The 12,456-nt window shown below is 42.9% G+C and overlaps 1 protein-coding gene across 6 annotated transcripts in view; it reads left to right on the top strand.

The window, feature by feature from the left end:
- Positions 1-12,456, top strand: part of osbpl8 (oxysterol binding protein-like 8) — a 419,660-nt gene that overhangs the window by 334,147 nt on the left and 73,057 nt on the right. For all 6 annotated transcript variants that reach the window (XR_009645711.1, XM_060839573.1, XM_060839571.1 and 3 more), the window contains 2 exons: positions 4,379-4,476; positions 8,265-8,354. Coding sequence is in view for 5 of the 6 variants with exons in the window: in XM_060839573.1 (XP_060695556.1) it covers positions 4,379-4,476; positions 8,265-8,354 (188 nt within the window). In the remaining variant the exon portion in view is untranslated. The remainder of the gene's footprint in view (positions 1-4,378; positions 4,477-8,264; positions 8,355-12,456) is intronic.

Here is a 12,456-nt window from a genome sequence, read left to right as displayed (position 1 = left end):
TATTCCCCGTATTCACAGCAGTGTTTTTCTTTTCCCTCTCTTGCTTTCACGGTTAGACGTAGCACAGATAGAGATACATTTTCTCTATTCTCCAGTCTGGAGAAAGGTGACCAGTGATGTTCCACAGGGGTCAGTGTTGGGGCCACTGTTGTTTGTGATCAGCAAGTTTGCAGATGACACCAAGATTGGTGGAGTAGCAGAAAGCATAGGCAAATATTAGGTGATGCATTTTGGGAAGTCTAATTCTAGAGCGAATTATACAGTGAACAGAAGAGCTTTGGAAAAAGTTGATGAGCAGAGAGATCTGGGAGTGCAGATCCATTGTACCCTGAAGGTTGCTGCACAGGTGGATAGAGTGGTCACGAAGGCATATGGTATGCTTGCCTTCATCGGACAGGGTATTGAGTATAAGAGCTGGCAAGTCATGTTAAAATAGTATATGACGTTGGTTCGACCACATTTAGAATACTGTGTACAGTTCTGGGCGCCACATTAGCAAAGGTTGTGGATGCTTTGGAGAGGGTGCAGAGAAGGTTTACGAAGATGTTGCCTGGTATGGAAGGTACTAGCTATGAAGAGAGGTTGAGTAGGTTAGGTTTGTTTTCATTAGAAAAAAAGATATTGAGGGGGGACCTGATTGAGGTTTACAAAATCATGAAGGGTATAGACAGGGTGGATAGAAATAAGCTTTTTCCCAGGGTGAAGGGTTCCATAACAAGAGGCCATGCTTTCAAGGTGAGAGGTGGAAAGTTTAAGTGGGATACACGCGGCAAGTACTTCACACAGAGGGCGGTGAGTGTCTGGAACGAGTTGCCAGCAGAGGTAGTAGAGGCAGACGCAGTGGATTCGTTTAAGATGCATCTGGACAGATGCATGAGTAGGTGGGGAGCAGAGGGATACAGATGCTTAGGAATTGGGCGACAGGTTTAGACAGTACATTTGGATCGGCTCAGGCTTGGAGGGCCGAAGGGCCTGTTCCTGGGCTGTACATTTTCTTTGTTCTTTGTATATGAGTCGCATCCCAAGGGTCTAATCAAAGTAAAAGTGTTTGTGACTCTTGGGTAGAGCAGTCTAACTCAAACTTGTCAGGAAAGCCAATATATCTCAGAAATTAGCACAAGTTAAAACCGTTCCAAGTTGAAATATGTGCAAAGTTTACACTGGTGATATTTTATCCTAATCTGCTGTTAGCATTAATCCAAAAGGTTCTTCCTACAATGGAGCAATGTCATATCTGAAGTTCAGCGCCAGTGCAAGGCCAGATATGCAGGTCCTGTTGACTCATTTGTGCTTCTTGTTGGTAGAACACGTCAGTTTAGAAGGTGCTGTTGAAAGATCCTAAGTAGGCTGCTGCAGTGCATAAGTGGTACACTCTGCTGCCACTATTCACTGTTGTTGGTGGGAGTGAATTGTTGCTGGAGTCCAGTTAAGCAGGCAGCTTTGTCCTGAATGGTTTGCAACTTCTTAGATATTGTTGATGCTGAATACCACATTAAGTGAACAATATTCCAACACAGTCATGAGCTGTGCGTAACAATGGTGAACAGGCTTTGGGGAGTCTTGAGGTGAGTTACTTATTGTAGAATTCCAACCTATGACCTGCTCTTGTAGCCATAGTATTTATTTGACTGAGCCAGTTTAGTTTCTGGCCAGTGGTCATTTCCAGTGTCTTAATAATTGAGAATTCTGTAATGGTAAGGGCTAATGATGAGATTCTCTCTTGTTAGAGAGAATCTTGTTAGTACTTGTAACTCAGTACTCCAACCCTGAGTATTGTTCAGGTCTTGGATTTCCCAGCTAATATGCCCCATGTGCAGTTCTTTCCAGTTCTAACTTTCTCTATATATTCTGTGTCTGTGTGTCTCCCTCCATTTCACCTGACAAAGGGGTAGCACTCTGAAAACTTATGATTTTAAGTAAATCTGTTGGAATATAACCTAGTGCCATGTGACTTGGTCTAAGCTCTTTAGTAGAGCTTAATTACTCTTTGTTAGAGAAGTTTTGACTGTCAGGTAGCCTCTGACAATAACACTACTTCATCCAACTTACAAGATTACAATTAACACTAAAAAGCATGATCCTGCGGAACTTCATTCACAAAACATCTGAAAAGCATAGCTTCCCCTTCATTCGGTAACACTCCAGTATGTGATATGGTTGAATCTGATAAAAGAAAAGTCCCAGCTCCTCAGTAAGCCTGCACTGCTAAAATACTCAGCTTTGCAGACAGTGACTGAAGCATGACCTGGCAGCCTGCTGTCTGCTTTTTTTCACCAGTCAGCACCAATCATCCAGAAACCTGGACTTGATTTCTATTTTAGTCGCTAACACTGCAGACCAAGTCACAGCTCACAAATGATGGATTTCGTCACATTAGAACATGGCATATGGACGGTGTTACCAGACTCTTGATATTACGCTTGAATCACAGGTCAGTTATGATCTCACTGATGGAGCAGGCAGACTATGGTTATGCCAAAAGTATAACCCTTCATGAAAGTGAGCAGATTCTTCCAGTTTACTGCTTTCCAACCAACCTCTACCAGCACAATCTTGGAACAATTAGGCAGGCAGTCCACAGGTTGTGAACAGGTTCTATTCTGGAGTCTGTCCACCAACTGATTTGTATGCAAGTCAACACAATGCAGGACAATATAAAGAAACCCTTTGTCAGTACAGGAAATGTTTGTATTTCAGGTCTTTAAAATCGCACTCCTGTATGATAGCTCATTTGTAAGTCAGGGTCACCCTGTAAGTTCTCTTTTTTTAACTTGAGGAAAGTGGGCATCACTGGCTGGCCAGTATTCATTATCAATCCCTCGTTGCCCTTGAGAAGGTGATGGTGAGCTGCCTTCTTGATCCACTGCAGTTTATGTTCTAAAGGTAGATTCACTATACTGTCAGGAGGGTACTTCCAAATTTTGATTCATTAACACCAAAAGAATTGCAACATATTACCAGAGACTGATTGCAAAGTCGTAAACTGGAACAGTCCACCTGCTTTCCCCAAGCAGCATAACTGCTACGTTTAGCTGAAGTTGGAAGTCCTTCATATAAAAGCTCTATCCCAGCTTGTCATTTGTCCTCCTCATCTTGGGTTTTGTATCTTTATACATTTCTCATTATTTGCTGCTTTATTGTTTACACACAGTAAAAATAGATACTATCACTTTATTTTACATTGTCTTAATCAGTGTTGTTCTGTTAATACATTGGTCTTAACATGCTTCACGAGTGAAAGGGCTAAGGACTTGCTTCAGTTCTTAAACCTGTAAGTTAACTGATCATGGTATTGCTTCTGAAAAATGAGCCGGAGAGTGGCTGTCACCCATTTTGTTGAGTTGAACAGGTACAATGTGAGTCCATGTTCCTTATGGCTGCAGAGAACAGGGCCCTGCATATTAATATGAGTGACTGCCAGTGCATGAAAGTATACAGGCAGGATGCTGGAAGAACACAGCAAGACAGGCAGCATCAGGAGGTGCAGAAGTCAATGTTTCGGGTGTAACCCTTATTCAGTGCGTGAAAATATGCCACATTGCAAACCCGACTGACAATCCCAAATTGGTTAGGAGACAGTGAGATGTGCAGATGCTGGAGGTCAGAGTTGAGAGTGTGTTGCTGGAAAAGCACAGCAGATCAGGCAGTGATCAGAAGATTCGACGTTTCGGGCCAGAGCCCTAGTTCGTACTCCAGCCAGAAACGCTGATTCTCCTGCTCCTCGGATGCTGTCTGACCTGCTGTACCTTTTCAGCAGCACGCTCTCAATCCTAAATTGGTTGACAGCATAATTCAGGAATCAAATTCTTGCTTGATAGTACATAACTTGAGTATTGTTGAAAAATTGCACATTTTGTCAAAGCTTTTCATCTCGAATGCTTCCATGAGTTCAAGGCAACAGGTTTTGATGCCATTCAGAAATTCTCTCTCTCAGGATTATTTAACAAATGCTGTCCAGTTGTCCACCTAATATTGGACATTGCATGTTTTGCAGGCACAGGGTAGGTGGTGCAGTCAGTACTTTAATGCCTGTCTTAAAAAAATGTTTAAAATCTTGACAATTAACTGTCAGTCGTCATTAACTGGTGGGTTATCCATGCATTTACTAATTAGAGCTCACTTGTCAAATACTCAGCACTGTCCTCACAATGTCCATTTATGCCACAAACATACCTTTATTTTGATAGTTCTGCAAATTGTCCTGATGAGTATAACATAAAAAGTCTCAACAAAATGTATTTTGTCAGCAATACTCAGGTTCTGTCCCACCAAAAGATTAAAATTATAAAATCCGATGTGCAATTGACATGTGGTAGATCCAAGATGTGCAAGATGTGAAAAAATATGCAAGAATTTTTAATAAATTCTTTCTTCATAGGAATTGTTTATGGTCCAATGACTCTTGAACTTGGAGGCCATGTTAATATCACCTGTGAGAAAACTGGCTACAGTGCAATTATCGAATTCAAATTGAAGGTTAGTTATTTGTTCCTTTTACTTTACTTCAGCTGAATTTTAGAATGTACCCTCCAATTCTGTGTCCTTTGCTCAAACTACTTTCCTGGTTAGAAATAAGAAAAGGAATTAAAGTATGATTTCATTACTCCCATTCTTTGGGTAGGAAGTCAGGCCATGCAAAAAATGAATGTTTACATTATTGTGGGTGGAGGGGCGGGCGGTGTGTGTTGGAGGTGGGGGGTTGGCGGTGATGGCAGGGGAGGTGTGGTTCCATTACTGGTCAGAGAGGATGTCACAGCTGAGCTGAAGGAGGGCAGTATGGATGACTTGAGTACTGAGACATTATGGGCAGAGCTCAGAAACAAAAAGGGTGCGGTACCAATGTCGGTAACAAGCCTCCCAACAGCGAGTGTGAGATCAAGATACAAATATTCAAACAGATTATGGGAGAAAGATGTAGGAGCAACAGGATGGTGGTGATAGGAAATGTTAATTTTCTCAACATTGATTGGGATTCACTTAGTGTCAGAGGTTTAGATGGAGCAAAATTTGGAAGGAGCATCCAGGAACGTTTTATAGAGCAGTATGTAATTGGTCCAACTCGGGAAAGGGTCATACTGGACCTAGTGTTGGGAATGAGCCTGGTCAGGTGTTTGAAGTTTCAGTAGGGGATTACTTTGGGAATAGTCATCAAAATTCCATAAATTTTAGAATACTCATAAATAAAGACACGAGTGGCCCTAAAGGAAGAATGCTAAATTTGGGGAAGGCCAACTATAGCAAAATTCAGCAGGAGCTGGACAATGTAGATTGGGTGTAGCTGTTTGAAGACACAGTGGCACGGTGTTTAGCACTGCTGCCTCACAGCGCCAGAGACTCTGGTTCAATTCCCGCCACAGGCGACTGTCTGTGCGGAGTTTGCACATTCTCCCCGTGTCTGCGTAGGATTGCTCCAGTTTCCTCCCACAATCCAAACAAAATGTGCAGGTCAGATGAATTGGCCATGCTAAATTGCCCGTAGCGTTAGGTGAAGGGGTAAATGTAGGGGAATGGGTCTGGGTTGGTTGCTCTTGGGATAGTCGGTGTGGACTTGTTGGGAAGAAGGGCCTGTTTCCACACTGTAAATGATCTAATCAAAAATCTAACCTTGATATGTGGGAGGCTTTTAAAGCGAGGTTGATTAGACTGCAGGACAGACATGTCTGTGTGAAAATGGTGGATAGAAGTGGCAAGATTAGGGAACCATCGATGAGAGGTGAAATTGTGTGACTAGCTAAAAGGAAAAAGGAAGTATACATAAGGTCTAGGCGACCTAAAACACATTTGGAAGAATATCGAGAAACCAAGATCAAGCTGAATTTGAAATGAGGAATTAAGAGGGCTAAAAGGAGTCATGAAACATTTTTAGCAAACAGAGTTAATGGAAATCCCAAAGCCTTTTATTCATATATAAGGAGCAAGAAGGTAATTAGAGGAAGATTTGGCCCAATCAAGGACAAAGGAGGGAAGTTATGCTTGGGGTCAGAGAAAATTGGTCTGATTTTTAATGAGTACTTTGTGTTGGTATTCACCGAGGAGAGGGACATGACAGATGTTGAGGTTAGGGATAGGTGTTTGATTACTCTAGGTCAAGTTGGCATAAGGAGGGAGGAAATGTGTATTCTAAAAGGTATCCAGGTGGACAAGCCCCCAGGTCCAGATAGGATCTATCCTGGTTACTGAGGAAAGCAAAAGAGGAAATAGCTGGGCCCTTTACAGATATCTTTGCAGCACCCGTGTTCAAGGATGCTAATGTTATCCCCTTGTTTAAGAAGGATAGCAGGAATAATTAGGTAATTAAACACCGGCGAGTCTAGCGTCAGTGATAGGGAAGCTGCTGGAGAAGATACTGAGGGATAGGACCTATTTACTGTTGGAAGAAATGCACTTATCAGTGATAGGCAACTTGGTTTTGTGCAGGGAAGATCATGTCTTACCAACCTAATAGAGCTTTTTGAAGAGGTGACAAAGTTGACTGATAAGGAAAGGGATATAGATGTCATATACATCGACTTCAGTAAGGCGTTTGATAAGGTTCCCCATGGTAGACTGATGGAGAATGTGAAGTCACATGGGGTCCAGGGTGTACGAGCTAGATGGGCAAAAGACAGTAGGTGCAGGAGTAGGCCATCCTGCCCTTTGAGCCTGCACCACAATTCAATACGATCATGGCTGATCATCCTTAATCAGTATCCTGTTCCTGCCTTATCTCCATAACCCTTGATTCCACTACCTTTGAGAGCTGTATCCAACTCTTTCTTAAATGAATCCAGAGACTGGGCCTCCACTGCCCTCTGGGGCAGAGCATTCCACACAGCCACCACTCTCTGGGTGAAGACGTTTCTTCTCATCTCTGTCCTAAACGGTCTACCTAAATGGTACTTTTAAGCTGTGTCCTCTGTTTCGGCACTCACCCAACAGCGGAAACATGTTTCCTGCCTCCAGATTGTCCAATCCTTTAATAATCTTATATGTCTCAATCAGATCTCCTCTCAGTCTTCTAAACTCAAGGGTATACAAGCCCAGTCGCTCCAGTCTTTCAGCGTAAGGTAGTCCCGCCATTCCAGGAATTGACCTCGTGAACCTACGCTGCACTCCCTCAATAGCCAGAATGTCTTTCCTCAAATTTGGAGACCAGAACTGCACACAATACTCCAGGTGTGGTCTCATCAGGGCCCTGTACAGCTGCAGAAGATAGAGAACTCGCTGGGTAGCAGGAGACAGAGAGTAGTAGTGGAAGGAAATTCCTCAAAATGGAGAACTGTGACCAGTGGTTTTCCACAGGTATCCATGTTGGGACCACTTTTGTCTGTGATATACAAAAATGACCTGGAGGAAGGTATAGGTGGTCTGATTAGCAAGTTTGCAGATGACACTAATATTGGTGGAGTATCAAATAGTGAAGTGGACTGTCCAAGAATGCAGCAGAATATAGATAGATTGGAGAGTGGGGCAAGAGAAATGGCAGCTGGAGTTTAACCTGGGCAAATGCAACGTGATAAATTTTGGAAGACCCAATTCAAGAGCAAACTATACAGTAAATGGAAAAGCACTGGGGAAAATTGATATACAGAGAGATCTGGGTGTTCAGGTCCGTTGTACCCTGAACATGACAACGCAGACTGATAGAGTGGTCAAGAAGGCATTTGGCATGCTTTCCTTCATAGGATGGAGTATTGAGTACAAGAGTTGGCAGGTCATGTTACAGTCATATAGGACTTTGGTTTGGCTACATTTGGAATACTGTGTACAGTTCTGGTCACCACATTACCAAATGGATATGGATGCTTTGGAGAGGGTGCAGAAGAAGTTCACCAGGAGGGCACTATCTATGAAGAGAGGTTGAGTAGATTAGGATTATTTTAGAACATAGAAACGTACAGCACAGAACTGGCCCTTAGGCCCACGATGTTGTTCCGAGACTTAATCCTAATGTAAAACATAGTAACTTAACCTACGCACCCCTCAACTCACTGCTATCCATGTGCATGTCCAGCAGTAGCTTAAATGTCACCAAATGACTTCACTTCCACCATGTCATCTGGCAACACATTCCATGCATTCACAACTCTCTACATAAAGAACCTACCTCTGATGTCTCCTTTATACCTTCTTCCTAATATCTTCAAACTCAGTACTACAAAGATTAATTGGGTACTTTTATCTTAGTTTTAACTGAAAACTGTCTGCACACCAAAATATTGTTAAGTTTTTCTTGTATTTTCTCACATCTAATGCTGTATTGTCAATAATTGTCATGTCCCCAGCCATTTTTAGGCAACAGCAACAATGTTAATCAGATATTTGGAAAACTCAAGTTGGGATCAGAGGTTTTGGCGACTCTGGAAGGACACTGGGTGAGTAGCGTGGCCTCTTTTTGAGGTAATTATTGTGTGTTGAAGATTTCATCTGTTTTGAAGTGCATAATTGAAAACTAATTTAATATGGACTGCTACTGGGAGGAGGGGACAATGGCAGAATGGTGTTGTCACTGGGCAAACGTGTCAGAGCTCCAGGCTAATATTCTGGGGACATGGGTTTAGAAATTATCATAGCAGATAGTAACATTTGAATTAAATTTAAAAACTGGAATTAAATGGTTTCCTTAGGATACTATAAAACCATTGTTGAGTGTCTTAAAACCTACTACGTTCACTAAGCACATAATAGGCCATTCAGCACATTGTGTGTGCTCCACCAATTAACGAGTTCATGGCTAAGCTGATAATCCTCAATAAAAACTGAAAGAACTGCAGATGCTGAAAATGAGAAACAAGAACAAGAAGCTGGAAAAGCTCAGCAGGTCTGGCAGCATTTGTGAAGAGAAGTCTGAGTTAACGTTTCAGGTCTGGTGACCCTTCCTCAGGACTGATGGGAGCCAGGAAAATGTCAGTTTATATGCAGAAAGTAGAGTGGGGGAGGGGATAAGGAATAAACAATTGGGGATAGAGCTCAAAGATAGAGAAGTTGGACAGACAAAAGAGTGGAAAATGATCTGGCTGAGAAAATGAATAGCTTTTACTGTTGGTGGCTAACAATAGGTATTGTGTAATGGCAGACTATGTAATAACAAGATCTGGTGTATCGGGTTGGGGGCAAGAGCATGGCAGAGTTTTAGATTCTCTACAGTGTGGAAACAGGCCCTTCGGCCCAACAAGTCCACACCGGCCCTCCAGTGTGTAACCTTGGAAAGGAAGGATATTGTTAAATTTGAAACCCACACAGACTCGGAGAGTATGTGCAAACTCCACACAGTCGCCCAAGACTGGAATCAAACCTGGGACCCTGGTGCTGTGAAGCAGCAGTGCTAACCACTGAGCCACCGTACCACCCGTAAAAGGCACATAGGATCATCCACTCTATATTTGTGATTAGATTAGATTCCTTACAGTGTGGAAACAGGTCCTTTGGCCCAATAAGTCCACACCGACCCGCCGAAGAGTAGCACCCACCAACTGTCTTCTCTCTCTTTGGGCTCTATCCCCACCTGTCATTTAGTCCTTAACCCCTCCCCCAATCTTTTTTCTGCATATAAACCAATATTTTCCTAACTACCATCAGTTTTGAGGGAGGGTCACCGGATCTGAAACGTTAGCTCTGATTGCTCTTCACAGATGTCAGTCGATAAGAGACAGGAACAGAAACTAGGCCATTCAGCCCATTGAGTCTGTTCTGCCATTCAATCATGGCTGATAAGTTTCTCGACCCCATTCTCCCTCAACTCTTGATCCACTTGACACTCAACAACCTATCTATCTCAGTCTTAAATGTACTCAATAACCTGGCTTCCACAGCCTTCTGTGGCAATGAATTTTGTAGATTCACGACTCTCTGGCTAAAGAAGTTTCTCCTTATCTCCATTTTAAAAGGTCTTCCCTTTATAGCACAAACCCTCCAATCCCAGCAAAAACCTTGTAAATTGTTTTTGGACCCTTTCAAATTTAACAATATCCTTCCTTGACATCGAGGCCTCATTTGAACGAATATGGCATCAAAGAACTGTTGAAAAACTGAAGCCAATGGAAATTGACATGGGGTACTCTATGCTGGCACAGAGATGATTAGATTAGATTAGATTCCCTACAGTATGAAAACAGGCCCTTCGGCCCAACCAGTCCATATCGACCTCTGAAGAGTAATCTACCCAGACCCATTTCCCTCTGACTAATGCACCAAGCACTATGGGCAATTTAGCATGGCCAATTCACCTGACCTGCACATCTTTGGACTGTGGGCGGAAACCAGAGCACCCAGAGGAAACCCACACAGACACGGAGAATGTGCAAACTCCACACAGTCAGTCATTAATTTACACCTCTGGTGCAGGTGAGACTTGAGCTTGGGCCTTCGAGCTGAGAGGTAAGAATATTACAACTATGCCACTAGAGCTTACTGTAGTTCCTTAGGGTAGTGCCCCAAGCCCAACCATCTTCAACTGCTTCATAAATGACCTTCCCTCCATCATAAGGTCAGAATGGGGACGTTCACTACAGATTACACAATGTTTGTCACCTTTAATGACTCCTCTGATACCGAAGCAGTCCAAGTTCAGCAGGCTTGAGCTGAAAAGTGGTAAGTTACGTTTGCACATCAGTAGTGCCTAGCAATGACCATCTCCAATAACAATCAATCTAATCACTGTCCTTTGACATTCAGTGGTGTTACTATTACTGAATGCCCCATTATCAACATTCTGGGAATTACCGTTGACCAGAAAAACTAGACCAGTCAAATTATTACTTTGGTCACTAGGGTAGGTCAGAGGCTGGGAATCCTGCAGCGAATCCTACAGGACACTGATTGAGGATGATCAGCCATGAACATAATGAATGGTGATGCTGGCTTAAAGGGCCGAATGGCCTACTCCTGCACTTATTGTCTATTGTCAAATAACTCATCTCATGACTCTCCAAAGCCTGTCTCCTATCGATAAGGATAAGTGCGGAGTCTGTCAGAACACATTCCTTATGGGGACAAAGACCCACCATCAAGTTGAGGATGTTGTGTAGCATTGTGCTTTGGTAAATAGTACAGATTTCAAAAATCTCAAAACTGGCATTCATGAGGCAGTGTAGGCCATCAGCAGCTGCTATACTGAATTCAACCACAGTTTTCAGGGAGATCAATACAAATGAAGAATGTACAAAGGCATGTCAGAAGCCACAGCAGACATATTAAAATTGAGGTGTTAAACTGTAAAAGCAACAAAACAGTACTAAATGCATGCCAATGACAAGCGCTAAGAAATCCTGCAACCAGCAAACCAATCTAGGCTCACCAGTCCTGCTATATCAGAGACATGAATAATTGAACAAGTCCCTGAAGGCTCCTCAATGATGGGAGATCCCAGGACTTCAGTGCATAAGGCAAAGCTGAAATGTTTGCATCCATCTTCAGCCAGAGGCATTGAGTGAATGATTCACCTCAGCCTTTCCCAAGGTCCCCAGCATCTCCGGTGCCAATCTTCAAGCAATTCAGTTTACTCCATATGGTGAAAGTGAGGGCTACAGATGCTGGAGACCAGAGTTGAAAAATGTGACGCTGGAAAAAGACAGCAGGCCAGGCAGCATCCGAGGAGCAGGAGAATCGACATTTCAGGCATAAACCATTCTTCAGGAATCCTGAAAGGCTGTGGGCCCTGACAATATTCTGCAATGGTAATAAAGACTTATGCTTCAGAACTAGCCATGCATCTCGCTAAACTGTTCCAGTACAAATGCAGAAAATTGGCCACGTATGTCCTGTTCACAGAAGGCAAGAGGCTGTTCAGTCTGTTCTAGTGATGGGAGGAATTATCAAGTGGTGTTCACTTAAAAAATAACCTGCTCACAGACTCTTGACAAACATGGAATCAAGGAGGGAAATCTGTATTGGTTGGAATCATGCCTTTAACTAGGGAAGACCATTGTGTTTGTTGGAGGTGAATCATGTCAGCCTGAGGATACCTTCACAAATTCCAACTAACTTGGCCGTCCCTCCATTGTAATGTCAAAAGTAGGGATGTCTGCTGATGACTGTACATTGTTCAGCACCATTTAAAACTCCTCAGACACTGAAGCAGTCAATGTCCAAATGCAGCAAGTCCTGAACAACATGCCGGCTTGTTCTGTTAAGTGCAAAGTAACATTTCAGGGGCAATGACCTTCAACAAGAGAGAATCTAACTATCATCCCTGACTTTCAGTGACATTACTGTCACTGAATCCTGCACTGTCAACATCTGGATGTTACAGTTTACCAGAAACAGAACTAGACTAGCCACATAAATGTTGTGGCAACAAGCAATCAGAGGCTCGGAATTCTGTGGTGAGTAACTTACTCCTAAAAGCTTGTCCACCATCTACAAGGCACAAATCAAGAGTTTGATAGAATATTCTTCACTTGTCTGGATGAACGCAGCTCCAGGAATAGCCAAGCAGCTTAATTCTGTCCAGCACAGAACAACCTACTTGATTGGCAT

Source organism: Hemiscyllium ocellatum, chromosome 19 (genome assembly GCF_020745735.1).
Source record: "Hemiscyllium ocellatum isolate sHemOce1 chromosome 19, sHemOce1.pat.X.cur, whole genome shotgun sequence".
Taxonomy (NCBI): Eukaryota; Metazoa; Chordata; class Chondrichthyes; order Orectolobiformes; family Hemiscylliidae; genus Hemiscyllium; species Hemiscyllium ocellatum.
Note: the sequence above shows the minus strand (reverse complement) of the source record. Positions and strands in the feature narration are given on the sequence as shown.